At 40.3% G+C, this 16,885-nt stretch overlaps 1 protein-coding gene across 1 annotated transcript in view; it reads left to right on the top strand.

The window, feature by feature from the left end:
* The window catches only part of ARHGDIB (Rho GDP dissociation inhibitor beta), a 19,619-nt gene extending 3,666 nt beyond the window's left edge, over positions 1–15,953 (top strand). The window contains exons 2-6 of the mRNA XM_032253724.1: positions 7,196–7,388; positions 8,056–8,139; positions 10,034–10,110; positions 13,158–13,221; positions 15,257–15,953. Of these exons, the coding sequence (XP_032109615.1) occupies positions 7,208–7,388; positions 8,056–8,139; positions 10,034–10,110; positions 13,158–13,221; positions 15,257–15,456 (606 nt within the window). The 5' untranslated portion in view covers positions 7,196–7,207 and the 3' untranslated portion in view covers positions 15,457–15,953. The remainder of the gene's footprint in view (positions 1–7,195; positions 7,389–8,055; positions 8,140–10,033; positions 10,111–13,157; positions 13,222–15,256) is intronic.
* Positions 15,954–16,885: the final 932 nt, after the last annotated feature.

The raw sequence follows: 16,885 nt of genomic DNA, 5'->3' as shown, positions 1-16,885 counted from the left end.
CTCTCTCTCTCTCTCTCTCTCTCTCTCTCTCTCTCTCTCTCTCTCTCTCTTCCCCCACTTCCTTCTCTCTCTCTCTCATCTCTATGTTTTCTACCTAAAACATCAATACCCATGGCTCTGGGTCTAGATGCATAATCCAGCACATTTGCAGATCCAGCCTGGGGACATGAGTTAAGCATCCATGGTATTTTGCTCCAAAGCCAGAGGGAATTCTCTTCATTAGCTGTGCCTGTGTTCACTGACATTTCTCATCATTCACAGAGTAACCTCTGGTTTCAATTAAGAAAGTAACCAATAAATGAAATATAAAATTAAATTGTTTACATGGAAGTTTTGAAAAGAAATACAATAGTCATAGTGTTATTTTAAGGTTGATTCAGTTTTTACACAATCCTTGCAATTCCACAGAACTTCTTGTCTCTTTAGTACTCCTGAAAGACAAAAATCTATTTTTAAGGAGGAAGGAGTGGGGACATAGTCAGCTCCCATCTAGCGGAAAGCATTCGGTATGGAAGCAGTTACCTAGCTTCACTGAAACTTTGCAACAAAACAGATCATATCAGGGCAGGGAAGGAAGAAAAGGAAGTGAACAAATATTCATTGAACATCTCTTCTTGGCCAGTATAGTCCTAGAAATTTTCATATGTTTTCTCTAATCTTTCAATGCCATAAAGAAGAATTAGTATCCCCATTTTACTGGTGGTAAAACTGAGGCTGAGTGAAATTAGTAACTCACCTGCATCTTGTAATATTGCAGAGCCAGGTTTTGAATCCCTGGTCCATCTGACTTAAAATCTATGTTCTGTGAGACATGAAAGTCACCTTTCTCCGAATTAACCCAGGTAATTTGTTTCATGTCCCAAAGCTGGATCTTTAAAATTGTGCTGAATTACGCATCTAGACACACAGGCCGTGGGTATTAGTGTATTAGGTAGAAGAGATAGAGGTGAGAGAGAAAAGGAAGCGGGGTAAGGGAGAGAGAGAAAGAGGAGAGAGAGAGGATAGAGACAGGAGAAAGAGAGAGAGAGGAGAGAGAGAAATGTGGAAGTACCAGAAGCAGGGGATTTCTATCAGAGAAGTTCCTATGTAAATTTAAAGTCTGTAACTCCTGAGTTTAAATTTAAACTCCTGAGTTTAATTCTTGAGCTTAAACTCAGGAGTGCTACCTTTTCCTGTCCTCAATTCATTTAGAGCTGCGTTAATGAAACAGATGATCCTCTATCCTGAGATAGGTGTAAATTTTTAAGTGTAATTCACTTTCAACGTCTTGGAAATGTCACTGAACTTGCAAGCAAACCAATGATTTCTGCTGTGTCATATGCATGCTGTGAGTCACCATCCTAATTGAATTTGGCATTTTAATTGAGCCTGAGAAGATTAAGTCCTCACCTCAGCACATCTAATGCTTGGCAATGCTTTGCTGAATAGCAAACATGGGGATTGAGGGCTCCACTGTGAAAGTTAATCTGTGTGGGCATCTGTGAAACAGAAAATAGAGAAAATTGGAGTACCAAGCATGTGGGAAAACATGATATGTGCTTTGGGGTCTAACAAATGGGTTCCACGTTAACCTGGCTAAACATATAATTGTTAATTCTCCATTTCATTCCTGTGCAAAGGACCAAAGTCAAAAACAGACAAAACCCAACTCTGCTCTTTGTGGGATGGTGGATGAGCAGTTGAGGAAGGTGAGGAAAGCCCATCCAGAAGATTCTATGCTGATGGGCTGAGTCCTCCCCAGCTGCCCGACTTCCTTTTTTCTTTTCTCATTTCACAAGCTTCTTTAAATTAGACAGCATTCGAGTCATTAAATTAAGCAGGGGCCTCAGAGCTCCTCTCATGCCACGACTTCATTTTGCAGAAAATGAAACTGGGGCCCAGAAAGGTTAAGCAACTTGCACGAGGTAACGCAGGAACCGAGTTGCACTGAACCATCGTTATCTGACACTTCCCTGCTTTGTTAAAGCTGTCTCTGCAGAGCTTGCAAAGAAGCATTTACCTCTGCTTGTGCACCTGCAGGTAGATTCCCAAGATAGCTAACAAACTCTAATTTAATTATAACTTCTCAAAGACAACTAAAGCAATAAAGCATACTGCCTAAAAGTCAGACAACCTGGACTCAGATATTAATTCTGCCTCTCACACGGCCTGTCTTCTTAGGGAAGTTACTAACCTGAACTGTGGTTTCCAGGTCTGGAAAAGAGCATGACGGTTCTGATAAAGTTGTTGTGAGAACTCAATGAGATAATCCATGAGAAGCACTTAGCACTGCATATGATAACGGTTACAATTTTATCGATAATATCAATATTGTAATAAGAAAATCAGTTGTCCTTTAGATAATGGGATTGAAAAACAGTCTAGAATTTTCATAAAATTCCTATTCGCATTTCAGCACACATCTGTAAAATGGGAGGACAAAAAGAGAAAATTGGTGTTTGTGGTTGAATATGCACATATGTAGTTTGAGAAATCATTGCCGAACTATATATGCCATTTATGGCTGGGGCTTCAGGAGAAACTGAGGTTACCCAGATATAACATCAAAAACGCTGCACATTGCTAATAATATTGTCATGTACTTCAGTTTTTGCTAAAGAGGAGATCGTAGGTGCTCTTGCCACATGCACAAAAGCCGGTGAGATGATGGATATTTGCTTGACGATAGTAACCTTTTCACTAACTCTGTATCCCACACGTTATATTCTACATCCTAAATACATACAATAAATATTTTTTTAAAATTGATTCATAGGAGGTATTTATGTATTCCAGATATTAATCTCTTGTTACTATATGCGTTGCAAATGCCTCCTTTTTAGAATCCAGACCATTACTCATTTCAGTATCTATATGGTGATACTACGAATAGAAATTTTAAATGTTTGTGTAATTGAAATATTCGATATTTTCTTCTTTGTCTCAGTTTCTGCATTTGTAAAATGTAACTAATTGTGCCTACCTCACAATGTTGCAATGACTGAATGAAATAATGCATGCAAAGCACTTATCCCATAATAGCTGAGTTTTGGGCTCATAAGTGTTAGGTAACAATTTGCTGTTTTTATTAGGGTACACTTTATTATGCAAAATCTGTTGGGTGAAAGAAAAACAATTTTATGTCTGGAAGAAAAATAAATAAAATAAAGTAAAAAATGCAGCATTTTGGGGGATTCACATACATTTTAATTTTTAAATTTCCTTTTAAAGATTAATTTTATTGCATATATTTAAGGCATATAACATAATGTTTTGGGATACACATTGATAATAAACATGCTACTATAGTGAAGCAAATTAACATATTCATCTTCTCACATAGTTACCTTATTTTTTGTTTTCGTGCCAAGATCAGCTAATGTCTATTCATTTAGCATGGGGATTCACATATATTTTAAATAATAAAACAGAGACAGATATTCTCTCATATTCACAGGTGAAATAAGGTAACTGAATGTCTGGTAACTTAGCTGACACATGGCTGCAGGTCAGGAGAAATATGCGGATGCCTTAGAAAAGTGATCATCTAGAGATGATGTGCTCTAAAGGCCACTTCCTGCACCTACCTGGATCTGGGCTCCTCTGCCAGGCTTTGTGGTCATGTGCCCTCAGACGCAGGTGTCACCTGATATCTTCTTGCTTCAACATATTCAACATTTTGAGTAGGTGGACATGACCCTGAGCGTGAGACTAAGTTGTGTCAATGATCTGGCCGAGCCCCAGGAAAAAGTAAGCTTCTGGCTAGGCAGGGTGGCTCACACCTATAATCCCAGCATTTTGGGAGGCCAAGGCAGGTGGATCTCTTGAGCTCAGGAGTTCAAGACCAACCTGGGGAACATGGGGAAACCCCATCTCTACCAAAACTACAAAAGAATAGCCAGGCAGGTGGTGCATGCCTGTAGTCCCAGCTGCTTGGGAGGCTGAGGCAGGAGAATTGCCTGAGTCCAAGAGGTGGAGATTGTAGTCCAGGAGGTGGACATCTGCGTGACAGAGTGAAACCATGTCAAAAAAAAAAAAAGGAAAGAAAGCAAGAGGGAGGGAGAGAGGAAGAAAGAAAGAAAGAAAGAAAGAAAGAAAGAAAGAAAGAAAGAAAGAAAGAAAGAAAGAGAAATTAGAAAAAGAAAAAATAGCAAGCTTCTTCTGTAACACCCCACTCTCTGCTCTACTCTCCGCTTCATGATTCCACAGTTTTGAGGTCATATTTCTAATCTGGAGATCTTGAACCCCAATAAGTCTATAAAGGACTTCAGGGGTCCACAAGCCCCTGCATCATATGCACAATGTCATGGGTTTATCTATTTTTTTTCCTTGAGATAATTACCATGACGTTTATCAGATTTTTTAAAAAGAGACCTAAAATCTCCAAAAAGAATAAAAAATCAACCAAACCAGATAGTCTCCTTCAGTATGGTTAGACTGCCCAACTTCCAGCCTCTTCTCTACTCTGAAGAGTAATTTAAACATCAGTATGGTTAAAGCACAGTGTCTTGTAAACAGTGGGTGCTCATCAAATAGTCATGACTCTAATTTTGCTTTAAAAGGCTTTCTCTGAGAACTGCTGTTCCAGTCCTACATTTACCGTATTATTACTTTTTCTAATCAGTTTTCTAGAATGAGCTGGTTTGGGATCACCTGGTCTCTTTTTCTTATGCTGTAATTAGACCAAATGATCTTAATGCAGCCCCAAATTTCCCCCTTTTGACTGCAACAAAATTTTATACAGAAATCCCACAATATCCTTCACTCTTTAATGTCTTTAGATAAACTTATGTCTCTCTTTTATGAAACAACTCTTATATCTGTTTGCAATGAATCGAGAAAATATAGAACTGACATAAACCTCAGATTTACTAATGAGAAGATCAAGACCTAGATGATAGATAAATGGACGTGCCAATGGTCACAGTTAGAAGAAGGCAAATCCTGTCCGATACCTAATCCCCCTCTCTCCCTTTCTCTCTCTCTCTCTCTTTTCAACATTGAGATTTGAGGCTGCATAATGGCAATTTCATGGAGGTTATTGAAATCATCTTGAGCCAGTGACTGGATGTAATGTTACCATCTGATGGCCAGGTTTCATTCAATCAGGCGACTTGTTAGAACCAAGCGATATAGTCCAGAAAGGCCTGCCCATGGGGGCTAGATGTCTTCTACAAATAGTTGTTCCGATGCTCGGTCAGCAGGTTTTCTATGTAGCTCCCACCCTCCTGGGGTCACCAGCGTTCTGGGGAGGGCCCTGTCTCATCTGGCTTCTCTCTTCATCTGCCCCGTAATGATTGTCGTGAAACTACCCACAACCTACAACATCCACACACTGCATCCGTCATTTTTTTCCAACCGGTTCATTCACTTTCCCTCAGTGTTATTTGGAGTACGAATTGTATTAGTCACTATGTTTATTCTGCTGTGCTCTAGAGTTTCAGCTTTGAGTGGTGCTGGTTCTTCAGCTGAAGCAAGAATTGCCATAGAAACAGGCATACATGTTTTCTTCCTGGACGGGAAGTGAACTTGGGCTTTGCAATGCTGTTTTCAGAGCTGGTCAAGGCTCGCTCGTAATGGTTGGCTGCTTATTTAGATGGAAGAGAATTGATGAGCCAAGGGATATTATTTTTTTCTTTGTCTCTCTCTCTCATTTTTTTTGATTCCATAAAAATTGCTTTCATTTGGCTCTAATTACAAATTATTTTTCTTCCTCTTGCAAATAATAGTGACATTGAAACTCAAAACCACAACTGATTTTGACCAGAGATATCTTCACTCCTGGGGGACTTTACTGAGGTTTGCAGAGCCACTCGGGATGTGATGTGACAGATACTGTCTTATAGTTGTGTCACTTAGGAGCAATGAAGGCTTTAACCACAGGCAGGGAAAAGAGTTACCCTCAAAACAGAATTAAGGGAAATTAGAAAACAATCTCTTGCCCAAATATCTCCCTGGCAGCCATCTCTTGTGGCTGTCAGCCACAGGGCCTGGAATTCTTGCCAGAGGGACTTCCTCCTCTTGGTCGGTATACTGCATCTCATCCAGCTATGTGAACCTGGACAATTATCCTAACTCTGAATCACAGTATCCTCAAGGATTATACGAACCTCAATGGTTCATTTCAGCTCTGAAAAGCTGCGACTACACGTACTCTAAGAGAAATAATTTTTGAATGTACTATTCAGTCATTAACACTTAACAGGTGAATGACTTTCCTAGATTTCTCCTCAATGTTTTAACACTCAACAAGTAAATGTAGATAATGATAGATGAAGGAAGACTCCAGGGTATGCCCATGTGGGGCCTTATAAGGTCAATGGAAACCTTGGAATGGGAGGTGGGAGAGATGGAAAAGGAAGTGGATCCAGAAAAGGGAAATAAATGGACAAATACTAGTGGCAAATTCATGCTTACAATTTTGTCTGGAGGAATTTAAAGTGTCCTTTGTTATTTTCACGGCATATAAAAAGAACAGAACATCTTTAGATACAAATCCTTACATATCAATCAAGGAAATTTTATAAAGCGCCTAAACTATGCAAGTGTTTTGGGGGGAAATTCAAGAAAAACGGTGAACCTAGTACCCACCCCCGAGGAGTGATTAGCAGTGTTGGGTATGAGCCATGCAGGCACCTGAGGCAAGTATCCTAAAGGTCTACAGTTCCTCATGAGTCACCTTTGAGGCACTACCAGAGTTCAGAGACAGATTCCATCAATGGGAAGAAGCCAACCATTTCTTTGGCAGGTACTCCACCTCTCCCCTCTCTCTCCTGCCTCTCTCCACCATTATCGCTGGGGCTGTGCATGCTGCAGGCTTTGATGTGATGCTAGCCAGGCTGGCTGGATTTGGAGGACTGTGGTAACTCCTGCAGCTTTCTGAACTGGACTTTTGCTTCATTTGTTCAGGAGTCCTTGTGCCATGTTGATTCACTTGTAGTACATTATTCACATGTGAGGGATTTCTTTCTTGTCAGTTTGTTCAATGAATAGAAGATACTACAATGGTACAGAGAAATTCAGGCAGGTCAGAGAAATATGACTAGAGAACATTAGATTATTATTTCATAAAATGTAATGCGATTAAATTAGGGGGAAAAAAAGTCAGGAAAGAGACTGATGATCATAGAAGTCCATGAGGGTAAGGAGGCTGCTAATAGGAAACATCTTTTATATCCCTGATTTTTGACTAACAGGCTGTCATTCTGTCTTGCAGAAATAGATCAAAATGACTGAAAAAGACCCAGAGCCACGTGTGGAGGAGGAGGAGGAGGATGACCTGGACAGCAAGCTCAATTACAAGCCTCCGCCGCAGAAGTCCCTGAAAGAGCTTCAGGAGATGGACAAAGATGATGAGAGTCTAGCCAAGTACAAGAAAACGCTGCTGGGAGACGGTCCCGTGGTAACAGGTGTGTGTGTGTGGAGAAGAGGGTGGGTGGAAGGTCCCCGAGAAGGAAGAAGACATTTCAGCTGCTCAGGAGCAGCCACAAAGGGAAGAGGAACAACTGCTTCCAGGAATAAGTGGGCAAGGCACAATTTATATATGCTGATTAAAGTTATGAACTGTATAATTAAGTCATCTTAGGAGAGAAGATGCAAGTCAGCAGTGAGATAGGCACACATAACACATGGGGAAATTTAGAAGGAATTCCAGACTGTCACTTAGAATTATATTTCCCTCTCTCCATTTTCTCTCTTTCTTCTTTTTTCCTTTCTCAGTCCTTACCTAACCATTCATCTCTTCCACATACACTGTGGCAGAACAAGACATGGCCCAGAGATATAAGTGGGCAGTGCCCAATTAGCAGAGTACCTGACCCATAGCCACTCAGGAAATGTTGAATGCCAATAATTAGGATGGATCTACAAGTGCCTGAAGCAGAAATAACACTGCTGTAATTTACAAGGCCATCAAGATCAAGCAGAGTGAACCTGCCACACCCATTTCTGTTTCTACTACAGATAGAGAGATCACTTTTATTTTTATACTCTCTCTCTCTCTCTCCCACTTGAAATGCACACTCCCACTACACACATGTCTGTTCTTGGTGCTTACATTCCCTTTTGATCCTGCAGATCCGACAGCCCCCAATGTCACTGTCACCCGGCTCACCCTGGTTTGTGAGAGTGCCCCAGCACCAATCACCATGGACCTTACTGGTATGTGGACTCATCTGTACTATTTAGACGCAGCCTAAGATATCACAAAGAAAACTTGGTCTCTGTCTCCTGTTCCAACAAAAGAAAGCTGATGAATCAGAGAGGTATATATGCTGGGACCAGTTAAGAAGCCATTGCTCTTAGAGTGCACAGTATTTACCATGTTTCATGAAAAGCCAAATCTCTATCTCTGTTTAATTGATGAGAGTGCAGGCACACACATTTGAGATATTTACAGATTTTTGTCTCCACATGATAGTAAGAGAATTGTTATTTATGCAATAAAGACTGCTGATGGAAATATTAAGAAACAGATTGTGTGCTTCTGAAGCTGTAAGGTTTATACAGTCTAAGCATCAAAGCATTCATCTTTTATCGGCTACAAAACTTACCCGAAGGTGAGAAGCAATCCTGAACTATGCTAGAAATTCCACTGCTACAGATTGAATTGTTTTAGTTTGAAACTCTGGTTCTTGTTAAATAAACAACATCCCCTACTAAGGGCGTACTAATTAAGATGTTATTTTCTTTCATGTTACTGTGACTAAGGGTCGAGCCTTTCCCTGAGACTTAGGCTTGAGGAGATGGAGAGAAACTGGGAAGGGGGGTATTGTAGATAAAATGGGCATCTCAGAGGAATGAGAAGAGACGCACGGAGCCAGGAGATTGGGGGCATCAAAGGCAAGTCCTTAGTGAAAAAAAAAATTTACCAAATTAAAAACTTGGACTCTTTTGAGACAGAGCAAAGCACAAGTCTAGAACAGTAGGCTTAATTAGCAGCAGGGTAGTTCCCCTCTCACAGGACATAGCCAGTCTTTACCTTATATGGGTTTTATTTTGTCAGAGGGAGGAAATCAGAGGCTGAGAAGACACACTTCCTGTTCAACTGAAATCATTAGAGCAGGCACACACATAAATTCAGCGTCCCCCACATGTTCGAATCCCTCCAGTAGAGAAACTCACACTCTCTCACCAGACCTCAGAGTCTTCCTAATAGTACCAGATACAGTTGCCAGTCTGCAAGAGAAGGCGTGAATAGTGCTGAAGAGATCTGTTCTGTTCGGCAGGGCCTGGCGGCATTGCAGGGAAACTTGGTCTCTCTCCCTTTTCCAAGCATAGGAAAACCAAATTTGGTTTTCTGTCACAAAGAAGCTGCTATGCACAAAGAAAAGAATAGAGAGTGATTACTTCCTTAATCAGGGAACAGGAATTAGGGACAGATCCTGTTTTTATGGAACCTGAAGTTTTTATAACTTCAGTGGTATTCCTTAAGAAAAATAGTGTGAAATTGCAAATGAAAATACAAGGGTAAACACAAAAGTGAATATTTACTTATAGTGATAATAGGAATAAAAACAAGTAGAATTTTAAAAACTAGAAAATGCCACAAATATCACCAAATCTATAAAAACAAATAGCTAACACTCTTATGTAACATTCTTCTCATTTTTTTTTTATTCGAGGGGTGGGGCCATATTCTTTAATGACCTCTTCATTTGACCAGATATATGTAATATCATTTTCTTTCAATGAGAGAATAAATTGACCAAAAAAAGATTTATCTTCACAACTCACTGGTAGTTCACAACATACTGGTAATGTCTTGTGTATTTTTAGCCTTGTCATCAAACTTGAGGGCAGGGAAGCTCTCATGTTTTTTGTAACAGAGCTGTAAGATTTCAGGTATTACAAGTGTGTGTGTGTGTGCGTGTGTGTGTGTGTGTGTGCATGTGTGTGTGCACACAGGGACTAAATTCAAATACTCTGTGAATTAAGGGTCCTATAAACCATGTTGCCCTAGTGGGCCAAACAAATTTCTCTGGGGCTTAAAAGTCATTCATTAACTTGTGCATCTGCTTTTGAGGAAGATAAACTCTTTCTAAATCTTCTACAGGAGATCTGGAAGCCCTCAAAAAAGAAACCATTGTGCTAAAGGAAGGTGCCGAATATAGAGCTAAAATTCACTTCAAAGTAAGTATCCTGCACTGTGTTTTTGTAAAGTTTTAATCTTTCCTTCAATCAGTGACTAAATTTCTTGCACAATCATGTTGAGATACTTTTTGTTTGCTTCTCCCCAAATACCCCCATGTGGGTCTGGAATGTCCTCCTCCCAGCCCTGAGTGCTACCTATTGAGACCCACACTTGCTTCATGCCTTTTCCTAGCCAGGACTTCTTAAGCTCTTCATTATCGCTTAAGCCAATGGGATCCCTCTGTCTGTGAACTCTGAATACATCCACGAGGCACACACTACTTTGTGTTGTAGCCCCTGTGTCATTTCGTCTTCATACAACATAAGCACCTCAATCTGGGGTGAAACTGTATATCCCTCCTTTCCAATATTTCACACAAACTTTGTAAATAGCAGATAGTTCGTGAATATATATTGAAAAGTGGACGAACAAATGAATCAACCAATAGGAAAAGAAAATGGAACAGATAGGACCTCAGCTCTAATTGCTCAAAGATTATATAAATCCAGGGAGTGTGATCTTTGCTAAAGAACTGGAAATTACTATTATAATTGTGGAACAGGTAACCAGGAAAGAGGAAACTAAATAAGAAATAACTGACATCTAATGCATAGCTATATATTCCAATGAGTAGCCAAACTTACAAGAAAAATAACCTTGATTTTGAAAACAAATAAGTTAGAAATGCAGCGTTTGCACTCAGTGGTTTATGTTTGTTTTGGTGGCCTCTCATCCCCACTTGACCTCATTCTCCAGGGCCTGGGCTCCACCAAGGAAGACTCCATTTGCTCTCACTATTTGCACACTGGGACCCTCTTTTCCCAAGGTACAGGATGCGATTCAGGGTCAATAGGTGATCCCTCCCTACCCATACAAATATGCCTGAAAATAATTTCATCTTGGAAATATTTGTTGATGCATACTCTATAACGGACACTAAGCTGGGGTTCACTTACTTGTTTCCTGTCATACTATTTATTATTCAAGCACCTGAGGGTTTGGTAAGTCATTATTTCAAAATATGCCTAGAATAGGTTGCACATCAGTCTCATTTTTAATCATTGATGCTACTGCATTACTTTCACCATTTAGTAAGCCAGTGTTTATGAAATGAAGTGTGACAGGTAAATTCTGATGTGAATAAGATGAGAAGGAAAACCCTGGAACAGAGCCTTCTCCTTCGGATGGGGACGGGGAGGAGGAGTGTGGTGACGTGGGTCTGGGTGGTCAGGTTTACACTACACGTTAGGATGATGCAGCAGGAGGCCACAGAAAGGGGCTTTTGAGTACTCTGTAATTCAGAGGTTTGATGGCTCTCTGAGTAACCTACATAAAGTTGAACCATCCTGTGGCTTGTCCCAGCATGGCACTGTAATTATAAGAAACACCAGATCAGAGTCGAAAATCCTTGAAGGGTAACTTAAATCTTTACTGAAGTCTCTTGAAACGTGTCCAGGAAAGTTTGCATCTGTAACACTAGTAACAAATGCTAAAGTCCTCTTTCACGATCTCTGTTAGTGGCACTCAGTGTTCTTTTTCTCCTCTCAAACTTCTTAGCACTTTCTAAAAATCTGGTCTAGGATTGTTCTTTTAGGTTCTCCCCACTTATTTTCTGCCTCCCAAGTAAATGTGGTATCTCTGACTTCCACAGCTCTCACTTTTATTCATGACACCAAGGCTTCTTCCTCCTGGGGTGGGAGACTCAGTAGGGATGGGGATGGGGGCAAAAGGAGGGGATTCTATGAATATTCATAGTTTTACCTCACCCACCCCAAATGTATTTATATTAAACGGACCCACTGTGGAGCGCTGATAAGATGGTGGACTCTTTGTCTTGAAGTCCTTATGGCTACTGCAGTATCATTCTCCTTCTTAGGTCTTTCTCCCACTAGGTTGAAGGGATAAGCTTGGGGACATCTAGAAAGATGTATTTATTTTCCCTATTCCTATGAGCTACATTTGGAACTCAGACTTATTAGAAAGTCTGGGCTTCATTTTATCACAGTCTCTTTGATGAGGCTAGTTTTTTTTCTGCCAGCTTTTGATAGGTTTATGCTACAGATATACCCTGTGACAATCTTGAATCTAAACTGGCAGTGTTCAGTGCTCTGCCATCTCCCTGCCAACAAAACAAAAGATAGCACTGGTTGATTGGTTTAACCATTGTATCCAACGCAAAAGGACAGCCATAATTATTGTTGAAAAATTATTTGAAGATGCTTTAATTCTTCACACTGGTGAACAGATAACCAGGCCCTCCAGCTAATGATACACTGTCCACTTTAATTTGTTTGTATAGACACAGCCACTGTGTAAAATTAACAGACAACCCAGGTCAGTCCTAGGTAAAATGAATCATGGAAAAACAAAGTTCTCGGGCTGTCTATATTTTCATTCTGCGTTACTGAATTTTCTTTGAAAGGCTTGGGAAAATAGCAAGATCTCAGACAACGTCTGAAAATGACAGACATCCAAAATACTTGCCAGCCAGATACAAGTGAATTTCACTCATTATTTCAGTTACATTGCAGGCACAGCCGTCTTCTAGACATGAATTTTCCATTACAGCTTTCCTCCTTGTTGTTTTTCACATGGTAGATGGATCATCTCGGGGGTTGTGGTTTTTAGGTATTTACACAATATGCTCTATTGGTATCTTAATAACTTTTACTAAGACACGGATGGTCTCCTGGTCAGTAGTATTGGAGAGGGAGAGCTCAAGGCCATTCTTGGGACCATTGAGAAAAGAGGAATACAATGAAGACTATTGAGACATTTTAATGAACCACTCCTCTCTCCCAAAACAATTAAAAAAAATAAAAATGTTCGATAATTAAACCAGTTTGGCAGTGTTGCGTTTTATGATCTCCTCTCTCTAAGCTTTGCCTCACGGCCATTCTAAATAATTATAGAGACACCTATTCTGAACTAAACCTTTAGTGTTTTCATTTTCAGAGAAGATTCAGCTAGGCAGGATCAGCATGAAAGATGAGAAAAAATGAAAGACCCTCTTAATCTGAATAGCTTGGTTCCTTCCCATCTGCAGGTGAACAGGGATATTGTGTCAGGCCTGAAATATGTTCAGCACACCTACAGGACTGGGGTGAAAGGTAAGGGAACCCACATTCCCACACTGTCCCAAACTGCTTCTCACTGATACTTTAACTTCTGGTTATTAGCAACTTTTAGCTGTAGACTCAGATGGGAATGCGATAAAAGCTGTGGATGCCCATGCTAGGAAGAGGCACAAATACACCTCTGATCTAGACATTGGCAAGGCCACACTCAGGGGACCTAGTTTAAACTCGGTCAGCTGCTAACCTTCAGCAATCAGCTTTTATGATTTAACATTATCACTCATAAAGGAGAAGAGTAACCAAGATAGGTTTGAAGGAAATAAACACAAAGTAAAAAAAATAAATAAAAGCAGTTCACAGGTACAAAACCCAAGTGTGAGAGAAACCCAAGAAAGAAAAAGCTTGCCTAGTGGTATTATACGTATTTGGGGCAGGAGTAGTGGAGGTGGCATTGGAGGGAAGGGGGAGGCAATGCTCAATTTCCTAACAAAGAAATAGAAAAAAATATTTTTTAGGATTGAATAAAACCTCTCTAATTGAAACAAATAATATGACAATGTTACTTAATCTGCAGTTCTTCTTGACATACCTTGGAAAGCCGCCTTCAATTTTCTTTCATTAATATGGGCAGAGAGAAATGAGAGGCAGGAAGGTGATGAACGCACTTTACAGTTCCTTTCTACCTGAGGATCTGTCCTCTCCAGAGATGGGAAACAATAAACCATATATGTCAGTTTCACCAAGTTAATAAGCAAGATGGGGGAGAAATTGATAAATTTGTATGACAGAGGACCAGTCAATTTCTCAAATCCCAGAGAAGACCATTGACCTGAAAGGCTATCGATTGGCCTTTCCAATACCTAATCTCATGAAACCAACAGTTTCATTTTCTATTTTCCTTTGGGTACAAAGCCAGTATCGCCTCACTGAGACAAAAGGACGGTGACATGTCTGCAGCTGTTCCTTCAGGCTTATTAGCGACACTTAGCCAACTATGTGCCACCAATCTGCCTACCGTTATTTATCCTTTTTAATGCCCAACTATTCTTAATATATAGTCATATATATTCCAGTTAACCACCTATAAATAAACTCGACTGGCTGTTTTCACCATTTATCCCAGTTCTTCCCTTTTTTTTAACCAATTTATTGCTGTTCTTTTTCCAGCCAATTATTCTATCCATGAATTCTGATCACCATTTGTTACTTTATCTCCCACCACTGACATGTTCGTAGAATGATAGTTCGTAGATAGACAATCCTTAAAGTCCATTATATACACAAAGAAACAGAGGGTCAAAAATGTTATATGACTTAGGCCACTGCAGGACTGATATCAGAACTTAGGTCTCAATTTGTTTGAGTTTTTTTTTTAATGATGTAGTCTGCTGTATCTCCATTAAGAAGAAAAAAAGCAGGCATAATCCTCATTGATTTAGGTCACTGTTCTCCAAATTTACATTAAAATCAACTGTGTAGTTTTTTTAAAAACACTGATTCTTGGGACCCACAGGTTACTGAACCATAGTCTTTGGAAGTAGGACAAAGGAAACTGTATTATTAAAAGGCACTCCAATTTTTAAAAATGTTTTAAAGAATCAAAAAAAAAAAAAAAATGCCTCAGGGCCGGGCATGGTGGCTCATGTCTGTAGTCCCAGCACTTTGGGAGGCTGAGGTGGGCAGATCACAAGGTCAGGAGATTGAGACTATCCTGGCCAACATGATGAAACTCTATCTCTACTAAAATACAAAACATTAGCTGGTGTAGGGGCGGGTGCCTGTGATCCCAGCTACTTGGGAGGCTGAGGCAGGAGAATCTCTTGAACTCGGGAGGCAGAGATTGCGGTGAGCCGAGACCGCGCCATTGCACTCCAGCCTGGGTGACAAGAGAGAAACTCCGTCTCAAAAAAAAAAAAAAAGGCCTCAGGTAGATCTGTTGTTTATTCAGGCTTGCAAACTATTGCTCTTGGCTTTAATCACTGTAGGCTGTACTCCAGATTCTCCAGTTTGCTGTGTGTGTTTTTCCTCTATCATGCTCTTACCCTAATGTACTCTTCTTGCTTCCTAGTGGATAAAGCAACATTTATGGTTGGCAGCTATGGGCCTCGGCCGGAGGAGTATGAGTTCCTCACTCCAGTTGAGGAGGCTCCCAAGGGCATGCTGGCCCGAGGCACGTACCACAACAAGTCCTTCTTCACCGACGATGACAAGCATGACCACCTCAGCTGGGAGTGGAACCTGTCGATTAAGAAAGACTGGACAGATTGAATGCATCTGCCCATCCCTTTCCCCACCCTTGCCACCTGGAAGAATTCTCTCAGGCGTGTTCATCACCCTGTCCCTCCTCCCTGTCCACAGCTGGATCCCTCTCCAATGGTGCCCACATTCCCATATTGATGCATCTTTTCCCACCCTGTCTCTTAAAGTGGTCCCTAGCACAAGAGTCTTAAAACCAGGCTTTCACCCTGCCTGCTCTCTGATCCTCCATCAGGGCCAGATCTTCCACTTCGACATCTCAATACACCATCATTTAATATTTCCGTCTCTTATTTTCATTTGATCAATTAGCGGGCAGGAAATGGGCAATCACAAATAGGTCTTTGACTCAGGTTCCAGTAGTTCATGCTAATGCCTAGATTCTTTGGTGGTTGCTGGCCCAATGAGTCCCTCAGCACATCCCCTGCCAGATGGAGTTCTTCTTTTGTGGGAGACACTGTAAACAACACAAGAGAATAAGAATAAAACAATAACAGCGTGTGTTCTGACTGAGACTTCATTTCCCTGCTTTCTTCCTTTGAACAAATTATGCTAACTGGATGGTTCACATTCGTGAGTTCCCTTAGAGGGGATGGGGATGAGGAAAACACACTGGAGATATTTACATCATTGGGAACAAATTGGCCTGCTATTAGACTGCAATAGGCAATGAACATTGGGAATACACAGTGGAAAATCTACATTTTACTTACTTGGTTATTTTTCATTTCAACTTCTATGTTAGATATAGGAGGTATGTGTGCAGGTTTGTTACATGGGTATATTGCACCCAGGTAGTGAGCCTAGTACTAAATAGGTAGGTTTCCAAACCATGCCTCACTCCCTCGCCCCTCAGGTAGTCCACCGTATCTGCTGTTTCCCATGTTTATGTCCATGTGCGCTCAGGATTTCTGTTTCTGCACTGTTTTGCTTACGATCATGGCCTCTAGGTTCGTCTATGTTGATGCAAGTAATATGATTTTACTTTTTTATTATAACCATATAGTATATCATGGTATATATGCACCATATATTTTTATCCAACCCACCATTGATGGGCACCTACATTGATTCCATCTCTTTGTTACTGTGAATGGCACAACAATGAACATACATGTATACATGTGCATGTGTCTTTTTGGTATAATGAGCTACTTTCCTTTGGATATATATATATATATATATATATATATATATATATATATATATAGTAATAGGATTGCTGAATCAATTGGGAGCTCTGTTTTAAGTTTTTTGAGAAATCTCCAAACTGGTCTCTCTCTGTATGTTAGTAAAAATATTATGCCTTGGAATGTTCATGGTACTCCTAGAAATTGGAGTACTCTTTGGGGCCTTAGTATAGAGATAAAAGGTATAGATGGCCTCATTTCGAGTTGCTTTCCACAGTAGCTGAACTAAGTTACATTCCCATGAACAGTAT

This window comes from Sapajus apella, unplaced genomic scaffold (genome assembly GCF_009761245.1).
Source record: "Sapajus apella isolate SASKATOON/1434 unplaced genomic scaffold, GSC_monkey_1.0 scaffold84, whole genome shotgun sequence".
Classification (NCBI taxonomy): Eukaryota; Metazoa; Chordata; class Mammalia; order Primates; family Cebidae; genus Sapajus; species Sapajus apella.
The sequence above is the reverse complement of the archived record's forward strand: the minus strand, read 5'-3'. Positions and strand labels throughout refer to the sequence as shown.